Here is a 20,520-nt window from a genome sequence, read left to right on the forward strand (position 1 = left end):
GGGGAACAAAAAAATGGTCCTCACAACATCAAAATATATATTTTTTTTAATTGGGGGGCCATATACTGCACACTGCATACTGTCACCCTTCTCTCCTTAAACAGCACCAGCAAGGTAAGTAAAAGAGGCACCAGTATAATTCAGCTTCAGATTTTAAAGGTTTTATGTTTCCTATTGAAATGGTTCCTCCATCCCTTTGAAACACACCAGAGAAAGAAGATCAAAGTCAACACACCAACTCCGCAGACAAGCCAGGAGAAGGGGTGGAGCACAAGCAGGCAAACGAGGTTAATGATGGGGCCAAAGCGGACCAAGCAGGGTAACTGTGCAGCGAGAGAGGGGGGCGGATGTGGGGCGAGAGAGTGCGAGCGGAGCACGCCCCCCAGCCCAGGGGACACAGGTGTCCTTACATCAACTCCGTCTTGTGGATTTCGGCAATTCGCCGCTCCAGCTTCTCCGAGTGCTTGGGGAAGAACTGGAACTTGGAGCTGTATCCTTCCGGGTGCTTCCCGGGGTCATAGTCTCCGATCTCAGCTGAGGGGGGAGAGAGAAGCGTCAGTGCGGGACTCGGCACATGCTGTCCTGCACATGCTGCAGAAGCGGGCGCAGTACAGCCTCTCTTTATGGATCTCACGTACATTCAGGCACAAGGACAAGCAGGCAGCCCTGATATCCCTCAATCTGGCCTCATTTAGCAAAAACTCAAGCAGAAACTTAGTTATGGTAGCAGGTCTCACAGCAAGTAAATCCACATTTGCTGCAATTCAATATGGGTGAACCACACTGCATCATACATCCAACACCATCCATCCAAAGTCACTTATCCAGTTCAGGGTCACAGTGAGCCTGGAGCGTGGCTCTTAGAAGGGGCAGGGCACAAGGCAGGGGACACCCTGGACAAGGTACCATTGCAGACACTCAACATTAGCATTATGTAAATGATCTTTCTAAGCAACTGGCTAATTTCTGAATCAGCAGAATGCTGTCCTGCACTGTACCAACATAAGCAGAAATGCAAAGGAACTGACATCCAGGCAAGGAGCAATGGCAGCTTAAATAAATAAAATCAGTATATGACTAAGTGTTAAAAGCAGACATAAACAGCACTGCACTGAATTTTTCGTTTTTCTAACAGTGTTTCACTGGTGCTGGGTTATTGCTCTGAGATTCCTGAAATCCTCCATCTAGTTACCCCATGCAAGATTAGTTCCGTAAATATCCATTAATTAGACAGAGATGTCAGTGAGCCGGCACCACTTTTGAGTCTCTAGCATGTTCATGTAGTTCTGGGACTCCAGTCCCAAGGGAGGCGTTTGGTCACCCTGCGAAACACACATGGGACGGAATGCGACACCCCTGAGATAACGTAGGGCCAGTAATAACCATCAGCACAGGTCACACGGTACACAGTGGACAGAAGCCACAGCCCGACCCGAACGGCAACAAGGCCTGAGGCAGAAAGCCACGCCCACCCACCCACCCAGTGACATCCTGCCGCAGGCTAGGGGTGCGGATCTCGGGCCAAACATAAAGCTGTGCTCAGCAGACCCCACGGAAAACTCCAGATGAAACCAGCAGACTATTTTTTGACTGTTTTTATATTAGTTCTTGGACAGTTGAACTGGTCTGAATTATTCTATTGCAAATGAAGTAGTGCATCCTTTTCTCAAATCCAAGTCTATACATATAATGGTTTATAATGCAGACTTTTTCAGTTGAAAAAAAAACCCACAGGAAATTCTCCCGGAATTTCTCACTGGCCTTAGATAGGTAATTTCATACATTACAGTACAATAGAGAGACTCTGGTGGGTTTTATGTCTGTGGTCTGCGGTATGTTTCCATTCAAGTGGCCTGGCGTGACAAGCTTAGCTGGAATGATAGAGTGAACCTTCACCTTGCAGAATGTACGCGGCCAGCATGGCGGCGTCTGACGTCTTGCACAGAAGGCGGCCATGGTACAGATCCCTCTTGATCTGCAGGAAGACGAGATACCTGCAACACAATGAGGGAAAACGGCCAATCAGAGCTCAGCATCTTTCTTGACCTACCAAGAAATAAAGACCCAAGAATTCTGGGATCCTCTTTGTTGTTGTCTCAGAATGGAACAGCGAATGTCACCTGTGAGAGTCTCAAAAGGACACTGATTTAATCAGAGACCTCTTATAATGGTTTATTGTGATTTTAAGTTTGTATCCTTGGGAGCTGAAGAGGTTTTCCTTTGTTTTATTGTTGTGCATTTGAGAGGTGAACTGACATTACGTTGAATGGTGCTGTTCAGTCCAAGTGTCCCAGAGGCTTACAATTACTTGCCTGCTCCAGGTCTCTGCACATCTGCAGAGGGAACTTAGAGGATGGAGACAGTTCAAGCTGTAACACTTTGAGATCACTGTAGACTCAGGGCATGGCTAACAATCTCTCTCACATTCTAGAAAAAAAATCTCCATTCTTAGATTTTCCTGACTGAGATTGCTCTATTTCTTCAATTTCAGACAAGATATTCAATTTCACATCAGACTCCCTTGCCACTACAAGGAAGCCAAACTAGAAATAAATCATTCATACAAAAGGGCTTAACCTAATGACCCAGCAGAGTACTCAGCAGAGTACTCAGCAGAATACTCAAAGTAGAAAAGAAACATGTAAGTTTTTCTTAATTTCTCTCATAATATAACACTTACTCTGTTAGCAACCTTTCCTTGGTCTACAAGAGGTACAGAAAATTAAATGCAGAGCTTAGGAAAGAGCACAGCACTCCGGCAGTATGTTTCTGTTTTTGTACACTTTTCAAATGCAAAAATCCCGAAACGATGTAATTTGCGGTTTTTGAACACCGAGGTGCAGCACCTGAGCTCCCTGCCAGCCAGTTTCCACCCAGGATTTCTGAACTGTCAACAACCTCAGCCGCAAGCGTGAGGGCCTCACCGGCTCGGGGAACATCATAATCGGTTCAACTGAGTGCTTATATGTTCAAGTAGACTGGAGCTCAAACCAATTTTGCTTTTTATATGACTCCGAATTACCCGTTTGCAGAACAGTGAACTGATCATTAGGAATAACTGATTATAAGGAACTGTCCAGATTTGATTGGCAATAGTTTTATTGTTTTTTTAGTCTTAAAAAGTATTCCAGCGTTATCAGAACTAAATAGTGTACCTTAGTGGTGCTTAAACTGGGTCCAGGAATTATTGTACTGCCAGTAGTTTTGACACAATAATCTTAATTACGTTAAGTAGAATCTGTCCAAAAAGGTAATTAGAAGTAAGGTACAAAACAACATTAGGCATCCTTGGGTTTATTTAACTGGTTTTAAACCCATCTTTTAAATTCCCGTTTTACGTATAAAGAACATAAACATTTTTTTTAGCATTTGAGACATAGCAAAGACCACTGCAGTGCTTGAATGTAAGTGCACAGCTATAAATAGCAGATAATGAATTGCTAATTGGACCTATTAAGCCAGTGAAATTGGTCTGCAAACCCACTTGCATGGCCCTCTGGGGACTGAACTGGAGACCCCTGAAGTGCCAGCGTTGGCATGGAGGTGCCCCTCACCCCCCCATGCAGCGCCGGCCAGCAGGCGGACACGTCAGTTTGGGTCTCTGACGGGTTCCTGCACGGGTTTCCGGCCCCCAGAGCGAGTGGCCCCCTGTTGCTCAGGACACATGCTCATCTTGAGCTTCACAAGTAGAGCACCACTATGAACGCTAATAGTACTTCACTTAAGGTGCCATATGGGGTTAGGGGAAAGAAAAGAAAAGCAATTATGGTTCCTCTATTCTCTCTTGACAGCAGCAAGGAGGCTATTGCTATATCCACCAGTCAATTCCTGCCCTATATTTCATGTCCCTTATCACCAGACACCTTTAATACAACCCAGCTTAACTCCATCCAGTCCATGACATATGAAATGGCCTCTAAAATCTAGCACACCTACGATGGACTAGCCTTACTGAGAGAGCAAGATGACTTTCCTCGGGTCTTTGGGATCAGGGATTGGCATAACTGGTACGCAAGTACGCATTCACCTTAAGAAGCGATACGTGCGGCAATCGATTGTTGTATCAGTGTGAATGCGTACGTATTTTATGTACATTTGCGCTGATATGACAAGAAATTATCGTGCATGTGTACTTGCGTACCAGTTATGTCAATCCCTGTTTGGGATGCTTACAGGAGGTGGGACTTAAATGCCATCACAAAGTATTTAAAGTGCACAAAATTACTATTAAACGTGATGGTGTCAGAGCTTTAGTGCATGTTCCTAAAGGGCATGATTTTACTGGAAAAATCCTCAACATACTGTTACCTCATTGAAATGGTCAGCTTTGACTATGCTGATTGACCCTAACCCTCAATGAAAGTGATATAGACATTTGCATAATTAGATAAAACCTCTAGAATATCCAGCTATTTTATTATGAAGCCTCAGAAGACTCAGCTAAGAGTTCCTTTAAAGGTTTTCTTTATCTCTAACCCTAACAAACGCATCTCCCATCATGGACACCCAAACCCATGAAGATCAAATTCTTGTATTTTTCTGTCCCTGCTACATTTGGAATATAAGGAGGTCAGAGTTGTCTTTCCTAGGCACTAATGACGGTTGTCTGAAATAATTCTTGCTAACTGTTGGAGGCCTAATCGGTACAGAACATGTTACGGTTCAGTTAATAATAATAATTCATACTTCATTGATCTCCGTGGGCAAATTGTCTTTACACCTCCCTTAGCTTGGCCTTTGTAGAGTAAGCTGTCCAGAAAGGGCAGCCACCTGTCGGGGCACCCAAGGAGCTGGGGGTTAAGGGCCTTGTTCAAGGACCCACAGACATGCTGAGGCAGGGTTTTGAACCAGTGACCTACTGATTACAAACACCCAGGTTTAGCCCACTGAGCCACACGCTGATCGCAATCAAACAGTGACCTGTATGATTCCCCTGAAGCTATCAACAGACTGTCAAAATGTTTGGGCCAAGAATCACTAGAGATTCTAACCCCCCATTAGCTTAATATAATCAAATAGTAACTCGGGAAGACTTTTCGTAGACAATTTTGTCATAGCCACAGGACAAAAAGTATCCACTGGAAATCAAACTTCAATCAGCCATTATAGTCATACTTCTGACTCTTGTAATGAGTTTAAAAGCACTCTGTCAACTTTAATTATAATGACCCAGCCACTTGCATGCGGTCCATTGGGAAAACCTCCAATCCGCCTTTCCTCAAGCCCCGAAGAAGAAGGATTTGTACTAAAAGGAAATGCTTAGGGATTATGAGACCTTGTTTGGATGAAAAGGGTCCAGGAGGTTTTTGTGTTATCCTAGGCTTAGTTTCCAGAATACATATTTAAATATTTGAGAATTCCCAGTTTTGAGCTTGTTCTCATAAATTCTGATGTTTCTGAAATGGCTTTTTAACACCCAAATGGAATCTTGCCCTTATATATCTTGCTCTCTCTCTTTCTCTCTCTCTCAGAAAGTTTAGCAGACTGGGCCCAGAGGCTCAGAGCAATACTGGCCAGGTAATATCACTTCTTGAAGTCCATCTTAAAAAAAACAATCATTAACACATCCAAATACATAGAGTGTAACAGAAAATATTTCTGCAGGTCCCATGTATTTGCGAGACATGGGAAAATGTCTTCATGTCTGCACCAGGGTTTGACGTCCACGCTGAACAACCTAGCATTTTATTTACATCCCTATATCCAGCCAAGGTTCACTCCACCCAGGGTTAAAACACAGAGCCCACCTCTGCCTCCTTATGTCCAAATCAAACCTGGCTGGAGTGCAGCTCCGCCTCTTTCAACGTAAAAATATTTTTCGTAATAGATAAAAAAGACGTAATTTTCATTAGTAGCTCTGATCAAAAATTAATTTTCCGAGCGCATGACACATTCCTACATGATGTTTAGATTCCTGTCGCATGTTTTTGTGTTTTGACTTATTTCGCTTACCATACTGCTGCCAAAACTTCACTTAGCTAGACTCCGCTAAAGGTTTGACGCGTTAGAAGCAGCCCATGAATAACTTGACGTTTTAATGCATTTCCATGGGACCATCACAAATGAAGCAAGAATATTACTTGTAGCCGTTCTGGTGCATTTTTAAGTTTCATTTACGTGTAATGTTTCCAAAAATCCAAGTACTATTTAACTACTCTATATGTACAATACTCATATCGAATAAAAATAATTTTTGATCTCATTTTTTGGTTTATTTTATATTGCTTTAATGAGGTAAAACATGCCAACAAATGAACAAAAACATCTTTAACACTGTATTCATAACTGCAGATCATAAGTAATAAACTAATATACAGAGAGGCTTATTCATGCCCCCCCCCCCCCACCTGACAAGGCTCTCCCTCCTCTCTGATTAACCCCGGACTCCACCACACTCCCAAAAGCCGTTTTACCATCCAGGGCAGTTCCATTCAGGCTTAGATTCATCCTACCAAGGCCTCACACAAGGCTAACAATAGCTCTGGCTCAGCAGGCGTCTCAGCCTCTCTGGGCCATCCAGGGTTTACAGGCTAGGCTGGAGGAAAGGCCTATGAATCAGAACCAAGATGGCACCAAGAAGAAAACCTGGGTGGCTTTGATGGTACAATACTGAAGGCAAGAGCAGACAAGCAGCATCTCACTCAGTACAGATATTGTCTGGTTGGACATGAAGACCCTTGTTTCTTACCTTGTGATTTCCTCTTTCAGGGCAGCAGGATCCGGTGGGTAGAACTTGACACGCAAACACATGGTGAACGGGGGCTGGGCTACGAGGGCAAAACTGGGTCAGAACTGGAGGCACGTCGTCAGGCGGCTGTCTGAGCCGAGCTAAAATCACACGCCGCGTCTCGGTGATTAATACATAGGAAGGAAACTCTACAATCCATGTAGATGAATTCAAAATGCTGTGCTTGGTAAATACTGTATATTCTGCTCATCTGAGAGAATAAAACAGCAGATGATGCATGAGACTAACCTGTAATAACTTGATCAAAAACACAAAGACAGTCAACTGAGCTGAAAATGATGCAGTGCCTGATAATACTTACACTTCATTTGTTTGGCGATGGATTTGGTGAACTCCAACCAGTGCTGAAAGAACAACACAAACTCCATTGGTCCCAGACCAGCTTCCATCCAATTCCTGCTACATCTGTTCCACAAGCAGGCCACCACTTCCCAGGCAGATTACATGCAGGTTTTTCATGCATAACTGATCGTTTACCAATTGCGGCAGTTAACTAATGCAGACATCTGTCTTTATAATGACATCGTCAGTGGTTTGTTAGTGGAGCACTAGAACTCCTGTATATTAGTCAGACCAGCAGGACCAGGCCTGCAGACCCTTGTTCACATCGATTTTTAATGAATGCTTTTCTCAAGGTTTCTAATTACCTCAAGAGCAGAATAGGCTCAAACAGGATAAGATGGATGAATGGATGGATGGATGGATGGATGTTTTCTTATCATTATTTTGAATAACCAATTGTTCGAATTTATTTGGCAACACCAATAGCACACAAAAATGAGAAAAGAATCATTAGCATTTTCTTATAAAGGGTTTATGGGTGGTTTATTATCAGGATAATTATTAATAGATAATTTATAATAATTTATTTAATTATTAATAGTCAATTATATGTTATAACTGTTTTCTTTTTATTAATGACTCACTACAGTTTATACAAGGCAAAAGTGAGCCTTATTGTAAAGTGGAACCATTTCAATTAATGTGCAAATTACCATTTGTGTTAAGCTTCCATCAGGTAAATCAGTGACCTTGAATATTCAGATATACCCACGGGTGCAGTAGGGGCACGGATACCCTGGCAGATTTAGGAGCCCCGCACTTTACAGGGGCCACAGTAGGGGCACGGATACCCTGGCAGATTCAGGGGGCCCCGCACTTTACAGGGGCCACAGTATGGGCACGGATACCCTGGCAGATTCAGGGGGCACAGCGCATTACAGGGGCCACAGTATGGGCACGGATACCCTGGCAGATTCAGGGGGCACAGCGCATTACAGGGGCCACAGTAGGGGCACGGATACCCTGGCAGATTTAGGGGGCCCAGCACTTTACAGGGGCCACAGTATGGGCACGGATACCCTGGCAGATTTAGGGGGCCCAGCACTTTACAGGGGCCACAGTAGGGGCACGGATACCCTGGCAGATTCAGGGGGCCACAGTAGGGGCACAGACACCCTGGCAGATTTAGGGGGCCCAGCACTTTACAGGGGCCACAGTAGGGGCACGGATACCCTGGCAGATTTAGGGGGTCTGGCACTTTACAGGGGCCACAGTAGGGGCACGGATACCCTGGCAGATTTAGGGGGCCCAGCACTTTACAGGGGCCACAGTAGGGGCATGGATACCCTGGCAGATTCAGGGGGCACAGCGCATTACAGGGGCCACAGTATGGGCACGGATACCCTGGCAGATTCAGGGGGCACAGCGCATTACAGGGGCCACAGTAGGGGCACGGATACCCTGGCAGATTTAGGGGGCCCAGCACTTTACAGGGGCCACAGTAGGGGCACGGATACCCTGGCAGATTTAGGGGGCCCAGCACTTTACAGGGGCCACAGTAGGGGCACGGATACCCTGGCAGATTTAGGGGGCCCAGCACTTTACAGGGGCCACAGTAGGGGCACGGATACCCAGGCAGATTCAGGGGGCCACAGTAGGGGCACGGATACCCTGGCAGATTCAGGGGGCCCCGCACTTTACAGGGGCCACAGTAGGGGCACAGACACCCTGGCAGATTCAGGGAGTTCAGCACAAGGTGAAGGAGGCCCAGAATTTCTAGCCACGCCCCTGTACATACCCCCCACAAGCAAACTCCCAGTGATACACCAAGACTACACAGTAATAAAGCATAGTGTTTCTTTGGGGATTCTACTTTTCCACTTAAAGTGGAAATCAAAATTATTCCAAAAGGATTACAACCTCACATTTATTTAAATTGCTTTAATTGGATGGGGGTTCATTAGGATACAGGGGTGGGGGGGCTTGTCTGACAAAATATTTTTAAATGTAAGTGGATGCTTTCAGGTTGCCAATGGGAAGGAGCCAGATTGACACAGGCCTCTTGCTCCCACTGCCCTCGGGACACTGCCCCCTATGGGCTGCCTTGGAACACACAGTCACTTCTATTATAATGTCAAGCAGAAGAGGCTCCTGTGAGGACCACTGATGATCTGAGGGGAATCCCAGCTGCGGGACCCCAGTTTTTCACATTTAATGGAAGAAGGAGGTCAATGAGGGCTTAATGCCTCTGTGAGAACATAAACAAACAGGGGCATTGAGAAGCATGATGGTGGGGGGGGGATGGGGGGGGGGCTGTATGCTGAAGGTCAGGGTTGGTCCTCCTGACCAAAGACCTTACACTTCTACAGCCCTGCCATGAGTTGCATAATGAGGTGAAGAAATGTCTACCCGAGGTAATCTTATTAATTTCATGACAATTTTCATATCAATCAGAACAAACAACAATACAATTTTAATATTTAAATATTTTAACGACTATTATTTGAAATACCAGTGAAACAAAAGGCCTGAGCATGAATCTAACATCAATCTTTTTTGCCAATGTACTTAGATTTAATGCCAGTTTACAATGAATACTATTTAACTATTTACTTTTCACCTCTATTCAGACATATTGGATGCATATAGAAAGCTAGCTACATACGGTAAAGTGACAGCTAAAAATATTAAGAATTTTAAAAAGGAAAGGAATGCTGAAGCAATGTGTGGAAATGATTCACAATTCAGACGGGCTGTGACACAGAGCGCTGATGAATTCTGGGTAAGTAGCACATTGTAAATCACAACAATTTTTCATCAATTCTTCATACTGCACATACTCCACGAGTGTGCGGAAGAAGCACATATAACCTCATAAAAACTGTAGAAATGTCCATAAAACATGTTTATTATGATACTTAAGTGAAATTTCTTCCATTTTTTTGCTAGGTTTCAGAATCTCAGCAATTTTAACAATAAATAAAAGAGCTTTTATAATAACTACATGAGCCTCTTATCATGTGTTCAGAGAATTACGGTTATAATATAAGGCTGTCTTTTTAAATGATACACCCGTTTACATCATTACATCGTCACATTACGTGGCGAAGTGCAGACCACCTTGCTGGGATTACTGTCTAAAAACACTGATACGATCTAAACGATGTTCCGGAATCACACCGTGGCATTTTTTAAAAAAAAACAGTCGAGAATATAAATTCTACACTGTGATGACGCACCTGATTGTGAATGGAAATCTGAGGCCCTCTCTGAACGCATCTAGAAAGAAACCTGAAGAAGTGATTCCCCCAAAATGTGACCACTGGTTTATTTTTTTAATTTAGGTGTTTCATGGGAAAGGCAGAAGGAATAATTGGGAGACGGGGGATACACCGGTAAGGTAGGCACCGGTGACAGCGGTGGAAAGTCCTGCCGCCCTGCAGAGGTTACAGCTGGATGCCGCACGGTGCTGGTACTCTGACAAGAGCGAGGGGGAGGGGGCAGCGAGCCTCCGTAAGCACAAAATCCTCAGCCGGTTTGTGCCAGAGCTGGCAGGCGGCTGCTTCCCAGTATCACTGTGAGGAGTCTCCTAATAGCAACAGCCTACGCTTACTGTACTGGGAGTGGCCCAGTTTGAATCCGGCACCAGGAAGACTAATCTACTGGACACAAACTCAAGGACTGGTGTAGCTTGCAAAGCCGGGGGCACCTTCCAGAAATTAACCTCTATTACGGTGGCATTTGGTTATAGCATTTTTATGTTCGGTTAAATGATTTTAGTACTTGACCGCAATTGTAATTAAACATCTTTATTCAATGACTAACATCCTGTTTTTACCATACACACTATCGATGCCGGTTTCCTGATGACCCGTTTTGTTGACTCTGTGTGCATCACTCTGATCTAGTAAACAAATTTAAGAGTGAAAGTGTATTTCCCTGCGTCGCCGGGTCCGATGAAGGAAGCTCACCCTCTGCTTGTCAGGGTCCACATATCTGATGCCGAAGTAGTCCTTTTCCAGGAGGTTCAGGTGGTGACAGATGAGGTCAAACAGGTATTGGCCTTTAGCATCTCGCTGTGAGGGAAATAAAAGCGACAAGGAGAATAAAACAACAATAAAATTTAAATGCGTATTATACAACACAAACTCATGGCTAAATGCCATTTCAACATGGCGAAATGATGGGACAAGAATGTAACAGTGCCCTGGGGAAGCGGTAGATAGGATCTGGCAAGAAACAGATTAGAATTACATACAATAGAACAGTGTTTCCCAACCCAGTCCTTAGGGACCCCTAGACAGTCCACATTTTTGCTACCTCCCAGCTTCCTACCAGACAGTCCACATTTTTGCTACCTCCCAGCTTCCTACCAGACAGTCCACATTTTTGCTACCTCCCAGCTTCCTACCAGACAGTCCACATTTTTGCTCCCTTCCAGGAGCAAAAATGTGGACTGTCTGGTAGTCCTTGCGGACTGGGTTAGGATACGCTGCACTAGAAGGCGGTTAAAGTTTGAACAACATTTGCATTGCCCCCCCAACCCGAACACTCCCATCCTTATCAAACATTAATGTGCAGGTATGGCTGTCCTAAATGTCGTTCACAGAAACTCGGCAGCAGACACGGATTCGAGGCAAGATAAAAAGATCGGGGAATGAAGTCTCATACAGATGGCAGATATAGTTTTGCAATCCCTGTCTGAAGCCTTGCAGGCTGGTGGCTTGGCCTGCAGCCTAGAGAGAGATGGGGTGGGGGTTCACGCAGGATATGCTTCCCCAGCAAAGGAAGCCTCATTGACAGTCTACTACCGTCGGGATTGATGGCATTGATTTGGTGGAGTCGGTTTGGGGTTTGGCAAGAAGACACCATTTCTTCTCTCCTGTTTTGGTACAAACAGACACTGGGGAGCATTTATGTCTCCGAGGGGAGTTTTACACTCTCACTTAAATGCAATCAGCCATACCCTCCCTCTCTAACACAACATCATTACAGAAGAAAAGGGATGACAATGTTTGTCTTCTGAGTTTATACCTTTTCTCAAAATAGCAAAACCTATAAACACACTCAGACACAGACAGACAGACAGACACACACACACACAGGTTTGTAGTTACATCTTTGTGGGGACTCTCCATTCATTTCTATGGGGATAACTTTAATCCCAACATGACGACCTTAACCCCTACCCAGCCTTCACCGTAACCATAAATAACCAGACAAAATACGAGACTTTTGGTATTTTTAGTTTTTTGGTTGCAGTCACAGATCTTTGTGGGGACCTGCAAAATGGTCCTCACAATGATAAAATAACAGATTTTTATTCAATTGTGGGGGACATTTGGTCCCCCACATTGTAATATATACATAATCCAAACACACACACACAAGCTACAATTCCTAGCATACAAAAGTGCTTTCTCTGATTAGTATGCATAAGGCTACAGCACTGTTTGTAGATGCAGAAGGAGGGACTGTGCAGTAACCTGTGAGAAGACTGAGAGGGAAAGGTCTGCCCCGGGCCGCCCTGAGTCGGACTCCCCCCGAAAAGCCACACAGGGGAACCGTATGATGGACTAGGAACGTCCAGTCAGAGAAGGCAACATGTGGCCCAACCTGGTAACTTTAACACAAATATGTCAGTCACAAAGCTCTGCTTGTTCAACCAAAAGGGCTTGAATAAAAATAAATTAATTACAGGCTTCACAACGAACATACATATGAAGAAATGATGAAATGTGGGTCATCGATCAAAACTCAGCTGGCACCTTAGACTTTATGGTGCGAATTCGCATTTTCATGGGCACCCGATATTGCTGATGAGCTGTATTTGCTGTGGAGGGGAAATGCTTTGAGAAGGCAGACATTTAAAGTCACTTCTGAACAATGGAATCAAAGTGCAGAGTCATGTGACTGCAGCGTGCGCATCTCTCCATAAATCTCATTCACGCAACAAGCCTGAATCAATGACGGACTGAGGGTTTGGCTTAATCACAGTGTTGCTCCAGTGTTCATTCCTCTCTCCTTTATCAGAAGCAGCGACAGTCTGTGCCAGGCCACCTGAGGCACAAAAAATTAAGTGGCAGCCACTTAAACTAGTCCGTTCAATTACACTGGTCAATGGGTGCAGCTGCACACAATCCAGTGTCAAACATGAGCCTGCTGTCAAGCATGGAGCTGTTTTTGCGAAGGAAACTCAAGCCTAATATCTCTTTGTCAATTAGGCACAAGTGACATAGTGCACTTGCAAGTAGAAAACGCCCATAGTACTTTGTAGCCTTGAGTAACCAGACTAGTTGCTAAGCAACAAATTGTACACTGATATCCAGCCACATAAGCAGATAAGGCGTATAATGTGTAAGAGCAAAAAAATAGAATATCTCTGGTTTAATGCATCTGGTAAACAAGATCCCATTTCACAGCGGTTTTCTTTGGGGTTTCATTAGTGCAGACAGGAAGTGAATTACATTTAGGCTTTTTGTTTAACTCATGGAAGGGAAGTTAGCTAAGCCTAAGACAGGCAAGATCTAGAACCCAGAATCTGTACTGGTGGTGGTAATGAGGGAGCCAGAATCTGCCATCACCACGCCACTGGAGTTCTGATGTTCAGCAGAGATGACAGGCGAAATCCATTAAGCTCCACTTCCAAGACAGAGACGTCTGGCAGCTGGCATCACAGATTAAAACCCGGACCGACTCACCCACTGGGCACAGGGCTACGGAACCACTGGGCAGCCCTGACCACCTACAGACCCATCACACAATAAAGTCCACCAACAGTGCAGTGCCACGACTTTCAAAGTGTGTTGCTCTTTGACGAACATCCCTTCAAATACCACAGCTGCCCTTTGAACAAATGCACCTTCATCTGTGAGGGCGTTCTTGGGCTTCCAAAGCTGTGGGTCTGCATGTGTTTACCAGACAGAGTTCATTTCTAATCCACTTCTGTGACACAAGCCAAGGATGGTATTATGTCAATGTCTGATACTGTCTGGCTGGCTGGATGGATGGATAAGTCTGACTTAACATAATGCTCTCACGTAAAGTGTTTAAGCCAGAAGGAATTCAAACGAGTGATGAAACAGTCAGTCATTGAAGGCTCGGTGACCACACAGAGGGGCATGACTAAGGAGTGACTCAACCTGAACGGGAGGTGCTGGCACCAGGAACAACTAGGAAGATCTTACTGCAGTAACAGCCCAGCACAGTGAATTAAGCAGAGCTCACCCAATAAGGTGACAGAAAAGTCCCACAGAAGAGGGCGCCTGATACTCCATGATCGGCACATGGAGGACGTGTTCCATGGTTCTGCCATACCTCTGACTGCTCAGAACGAGACTAAGTTTGGACACCGTCCTGTTTATCGCAGGATCCAAGACATCTGCTAGACATCAGCGTACTGATTTGATAAAAGCTCTGACAAAGCATTTGGGATGTAGGTGCACTCTTCATGCACTTTTCAACTGCCATACAAGAACTGACCCACACCTCAGCTGTACCATGAGAGACACTCATTACAGTGCGGTTACAGTGCGGTTCCAGTGCGGTTCCAGCTTGCTTCAGCTTTTTACTGCAGGAGGGTCGGCTCGGTAAAGGCGCTGCTGGGTTTGGAGAGCGACAGTGATGTAAAACTGAAGAGACGCTTATTTACTGTTCACACGGTGTATATCACGGTTTACTCTGTGCTAATTTCACCTAGCAAGTAAGAATTGCCGTCTTATGCGATCATCAATGGGCGGCATGGTGGTGCAGTGCTTAGTGCTGCTACCTCGCAGCCAGAAGGTCCTGGGTTCGGTTCTGTGTGGAACTCGCATGAGTTTCCACTGGGGGCTCCGGTTTCCTCTCACGGTCCAAAAGTGTGCAGAGCAGGTTGAGTGGTGAGTCTAACTTGGCAGTGTGTGTGTGTGTGTGTGTGTACCCTGAGGTGTGTTGGCGGCTGCCCAGGGTTGGTTCCTGCCTGTGCCCCTTGTTCCTGGGATAGGCTCTGGTCCCCCTCATGACCCCAGTTGGGAGTATGTGGTGATGGGTGTTATTATCATAAATTTGCATTATGGATCCATTTCATTCTACAGTACTTTTTTAAATAAGGGAGTTGGAAATTTTCAGGTTCCTAGTTATCAGGAGTCCATCAATGCATTACAATATGTGATATTACTAAAAGTAATAATATATAGAATATACCCTTTTTCCTTCAGACAATCCATGCATATCCATGCACACCACTGGTATCTCCATGCTTTTCGATCAGACGGTGGTGATGCAACCAACTCTGCTTGGTCACGCAATGGGCCCTGCAAGGCCATGTCAACGAGGCTACGGCCCGGGTACAGCTAGGGTACAGCTCGGAGGAAAAGCGCCATGAATTACACACCTGGGTCTCAAACTAGCTTTATTGCCCAAATGAAGGGCCTTTCGACTGCCCTGCACTGTGCTTACAGCACAGCCCTCATCTCCACACACACGCTTAGTTCCTCCCACAGGAAATGGTTTAATAGAAGGGGAACCACAAACACCCAGAGAAGAAAACTGTAATTAATCATGGGGAGACTGGCAAATTGTCACTCCTGACCGCCTTGTAAATGGCCCCTTACACAAAGACACGAGGACTGGAAAAATCCTTCTGCTGCTGTGCTTGAGCTTATTAGGAAGGAACCAATAAAGACACGGGTTACAGCTCTCTGCTCGTGAGGCCGGAACTGAAAGCTAATATTAGCTTTTATGGCGCTATCAGGTATGGATATATGAACACACACACACACACACACACACAGACGCACACACACACACTGTTTAATCTGCTGAGCATCACTTGCACTGCTCAGCAATATCATTCAGCACAGATAATCCACTTCAGGAGGATGGCACTGCAGCAGCATGAAGCCTAACGAATGGGTTTGCCGAGGACCTCGTTAAAGCACCCTCATCGGCTGTGGGTAAAAGCTAAACCAACACAGTGCAAAACGCTGAATTCTACAAATTACTGTGGAAAAATTTTAAACATTAAGGTGTCTTTACTTTTCACAGCATAACAAGAAATACGTTTCAATGTATTATATTAATTTGGATTAGTAAAAAAGTATTACTACTGAAATTATATATATATATATCATGCAATTTAATTTTTAATTTTAGTAGTAATAATTTTTTACTAATCCAAATTAATACATCAAAACGTATTTGTTGTATATATATATTCTGTAGGAATTTGACTGCCAATATTTGTTTCATTCTGTCATTTCCTGTTAGGGAAATAAATACTGTGATATCAACTACTTACATATTCACCTACAAGAAATGAGCTAATATGAAGAGGAAATAAACGTAAACAGAGTGGTTGTAGGAACTGCAGAGGAAAGCCAAGACTCTGAGAAGAATCTTTTTGTTGTAGCAGGGAGGGATTTAAACCCACTAAACTGACAGCATTTATGTTCCTGTGTGGTCCCCGATTTGAGAAATTGCTGAACGCAAATATCAATATTGTTTTTGGTTTGTCGCTCTTGCTATGTGGACGTTATATGGCTGTTAAACAGATATAGTGGGTATTACATATCCATTCATGTTAAAAGTTGCATTTACTGCAATAACATTTTTATTATACAACAAAATATTTATATAATGGGACCCCAAAGCACTTCTCTCCTCAAGACAAACCCTTTTTTCCACCCCAGGATGCATTATTTAATACCAAACCATTATGTTGAAAACCACTTCATTACTGATTAGTTTAATGTGATATTCACTGTTTACTACATCAGAATCTACTCAGAAATCAGAATTCTGTGGGATTGTACAATGGCTAAGCCAGTGGAGTTGTTTGTTGACAGAGGTTGTGGGTAGGAATCCTCTGTGTGTGTGTGTGTGTGTGTGTGTGTGTGTGTGTGTGTGTGTGTGGATTAGGTTCATATTACATTGTGGGGACCAAATGTCCACCACAATGTGATAAAAACCTGTTATTTTGACATTGTGGGGACCATTTTTCCGGTCCCCGCAAAGATCTATGCAATCAATGCAATCAAAAAACTAAAAATGCCAAAAGTCTCATGTTTTGTTTTGGATACCTAGGGTTAAGGTCAGGGCTGGGTAGTGGTTAAGGTCGTCATGTTGGGATTAGGGTTTTCCCCATAGAAATGAATGGAGAGTCCCCACAAAGAAATAATTACAAAACCGAATAGAACTGGTAACTCTACACTGTCCTTACAGCATGTGTGTGTGTGAATAATGAGCATCCTGGCCAGGATGTTCCCTGCAAGCCTAATTTGGGAAGCAGATGGATGGATTTTTATCTTTCATTTCCTACAGTGCAGCAGACTTCCAGATCTCAGCAATTTGTATCATTTCAATGTTCCACCTAGATTACTCCTCATCGTATGACAGCAGCAGGGATTCGCGGATTTGCTATTTGATGTCAGGGCACTGGAGTTCCAACATTCATCATTCAGGGAACTCCAGGATATATGTGCCCAAGTTTAAGGAACTTGAAGCATTTATATGTCTTTCCATGTTGATTTTTAAACACATATCATAATAGAAGCTACCCCAGGTATGTCAGGGACTGATATTTTGGAAAACAAAGGGTCAGTTGTCAGTTCATGACATGCACGATAGAAGACTCTTTGGAAGCCTAGTCATTGTTGTATGATATATTATCTCCTTCCTCACTGAAGCCCATCACATGCATCCATTGTAGCTGAAACTGGCCACACATCGTCAGGGTTGGGGAACCCCTCCTCCATTATCTGAGGAATTAGTATATTTTTCCTAGTGACGTGTAGGTTTCTTTCACATACTCCAATTTTCTCCTGTAGTCCAAAGACATGCCGACAGGGACTGGCATCCCATCCAAGCTGTGACCCCCCCTGGGGTGCAGTGCTGCCTCAATAACCTCATCGAGGAAAAGTGGTCAGAAGACAAATGCATCTCCGTATAGGAGAAGCAAAGACTTTCAGGTTCCTCATCTTCCTGACTCAATGAGACATCGCAGGCGCTCGTTTGTGGATGATGCATTCGAAACACCTGCAGCAGAAGCCTGGAGGCCTTTTCCATAAACTGGACTAACCTGGAGAAAAACATCATCAACAAAACATCTGCAGGCTATTGATTAGCGTGCTTCTGAACCACGGGTCGATTCCATAAAGCTCGCCAACCAGTTCCCACTCCGACATCAGGAAATTTTCTCGTATTCATTTACAGTTAAATGTGCATAAATAAATAAGGTTCACTGGGGGACGGGCGATTCTCAGAGTGTAAGCAAATTAAGTGAAGCGTGTGTCTGCAACCTCTGTGCCATCACCCGCCTGCTTGGATTCTCTGAATCTCACTTCCTCTGGAATATTTAAAACACTACTTTATTTACTATTTATTATTTTATTTATTTAATTTCCCCAGATTTTACTACTCGGTGTAGCGACTCCCAATGTTTGTGAACCCAATACTAGCATGGGCGACCATCCAAGGACACTCTACCCACCAGGGAGCAGGAGTCGGTGGACATGAGCCCTTCGGATTCCTGCGCTGAGCATCGTGTGCCAAATGGAGAACCTGCTACAATCCCTCCTTCCAGCAGCCTGCAACTCGCAAGCACCTGATAGACCAGTGGGGCTGCTTAGCTGCAGACAGCAATTTTATTCTGGTTCTTTTCTGCTGTGTCGTTTGCTTCTCTGCTTGTGGCCCTTTTGTCACAACTGAAAAACTGCCACACGGCGCAGATTCCAACCCCAAATCGGTAAGCAGGACTCCATGCGCAAGGAGAGTGTTTAAGTTGGCCATGAGGACGGTGCACGTCGATCGTTATCTCAAACCACAGCCACGGCCATCCCAAAGTACCTCCAAGGCAGCACCCAGACCATGCCTGAAACTTGAGGTCCCCATGCCCCCTATTCAAAGGGATTCACCATCCAATGAGATGTCTAGTGTGGACTAAGGATCATGGGCTAATGTGCTAACAGCTGCAGAGGGATTGTGGGGGAAGACACTGATATGCTGGGTAGAGGCCTGTCTGCGACCGAACCCCACGTGCAATTAAAAAAAAAAGCAGGAGGAAAAGACCCACAGAAGGTGTGAGGGCTAAACGAGAAGCAGCATCACACCGGCGGCCCCCGGGTCCCTCTACACCACGACTCTGCTGGATGGCTTTCGCTTTACATTAATTATTCAGATGGTTTCCGTATCGGCGAGGAAACCAGAGCATGAATAAATCATGATGTTGTGAGGAGCAGGAAACCAAAGCCACTCTGAACACGTGTCATATGTAAATGTGTGTGTTAAGCTCAGGAAGTTTCAGCATTCAGAAGTTTCAACGGATCATTTAAGAAGAACCCCGACCGCACTTCCCACCAAAACACATGCACACACACCCCCATGAGCCCGTTGGTGGTTAAGGGTCTGTGTCTCTAAAAGGACCACCCAGCCATGCATGCTTGCGGGTTCATCCTCCATCCTGGAGGTTAGACAGAGGGCGGGGATATCATTAGACACTCCCACAAGCACTGATTGGCTAAGAGCAGCACCAGAGTGAGTGGCAGCACGTGGCCTCATGCCTCCAGCTTGGGGGTTCAGATCCCAGCCCCCCCCTCTGTGCATGTAGAGTTCTTAATGTTACGTGGGTCTTCTCCAGGAACTTCACCCCCGCAATCCAAAGACATGCAGTTAAGCTAATTGGTGTCTCCAAATTGCCTGCAGTGTCTGTCTCTCTTTGTGTGTGTGTGTGTGTGTGTGTGTGTGTGGTCCAGGTATACCTTACCTTGTGGAGACCAAATGTCCCCACAACGTGATGAATATCCATTTTTTTTACCTTATGGGGACCAGTTTCCTGGGAATACTCTATTTTATAAAAATCAGTGACTGCAATAAATAAAACTAGAAATGCAAAAACTATTGTATTTTGTTTGGTTACTTATGGTTAAGGTTATGGCTGGGTAGGGGTTAAGGGTGTCGTGACTGGGATTAGGGTTTTTCCCATAGAAATGAATGGACGGTCCCCATTTAGATAGGAAGACCAACTTGAGCGTGTGTGTGTGTGTGTGTGTATGTGTGTGTGCCCTGTGATGGACTGGCATTCCATCCAGCGTGTATCCCAGTGCTTTTCCCCTGTTTCGTCAGGGAGAGTCTCCAGCTTCCACCCATGTTCCAGACCAGGACACATGGCTGAGGGATTGGTGGCTATATTCCCTTTGGGGGGGGAGACAGAAAGGAAAAAGACCTTATCAAAGCACTAGATATAAAATTCTGTAAGGAACTTCTGATGTTATGTGTTACTGTGGTCTTTGTTACAGCTTATTCTGTCTACACCATAAAGCACTAACAAACAGCCTGTCAAAGTACATGAAAGGCAACGCTACTTCTCGTTCGGCGCGTAGAGAGCCTGTCAAAGAGCAGAGCGCCTTTCCCTTTACTCTCCACTTCCAGCTCCGACACGCAACCTGTCAAAGAGCAAGTCACTCAAACCGCACGACTCACGTCAAGTGAGCATTTTAAACTGGACACATTAACCA

The 20,520-nt window shown here is 44.8% G+C and overlaps 1 protein-coding gene across 4 annotated transcripts in view; it reads right to left on the reverse strand.

Moving 5' to 3' along the window:
- frmd5a (FERM domain containing 5a) overlaps window positions 1-20,520 on the reverse strand; it is a 93,008-nt gene that overhangs the window by 13,896 nt on the left and 58,592 nt on the right. For all 4 annotated transcript variants that reach the window (XM_023811138.2, XM_023811136.2, XM_023811137.2 and 1 more), the window contains exons 2-6: window positions 11,002-11,106; window positions 7,050-7,092; window positions 6,689-6,767; window positions 1,897-1,994; window positions 411-534 (exon numbers count right to left, since the gene is read on the reverse strand). In XM_023811138.2, the coding sequence (XP_023666906.1) occupies window positions 411-534; window positions 1,897-1,994; window positions 6,689-6,767; window positions 7,050-7,092; window positions 11,002-11,106 (449 nt within the window). The remainder of the gene's footprint in view (window positions 1-410; window positions 535-1,896; window positions 1,995-6,688; window positions 6,768-7,049; window positions 7,093-11,001; window positions 11,107-20,520) is intronic.

The sequence above is a fragment of the Paramormyrops kingsleyae genome, chromosome 13 (genome assembly GCF_048594095.1).
Source record: "Paramormyrops kingsleyae isolate MSU_618 chromosome 13, PKINGS_0.4, whole genome shotgun sequence".
NCBI lineage: Eukaryota > Metazoa > Chordata > Actinopteri > Osteoglossiformes > Mormyridae > Paramormyrops > Paramormyrops kingsleyae.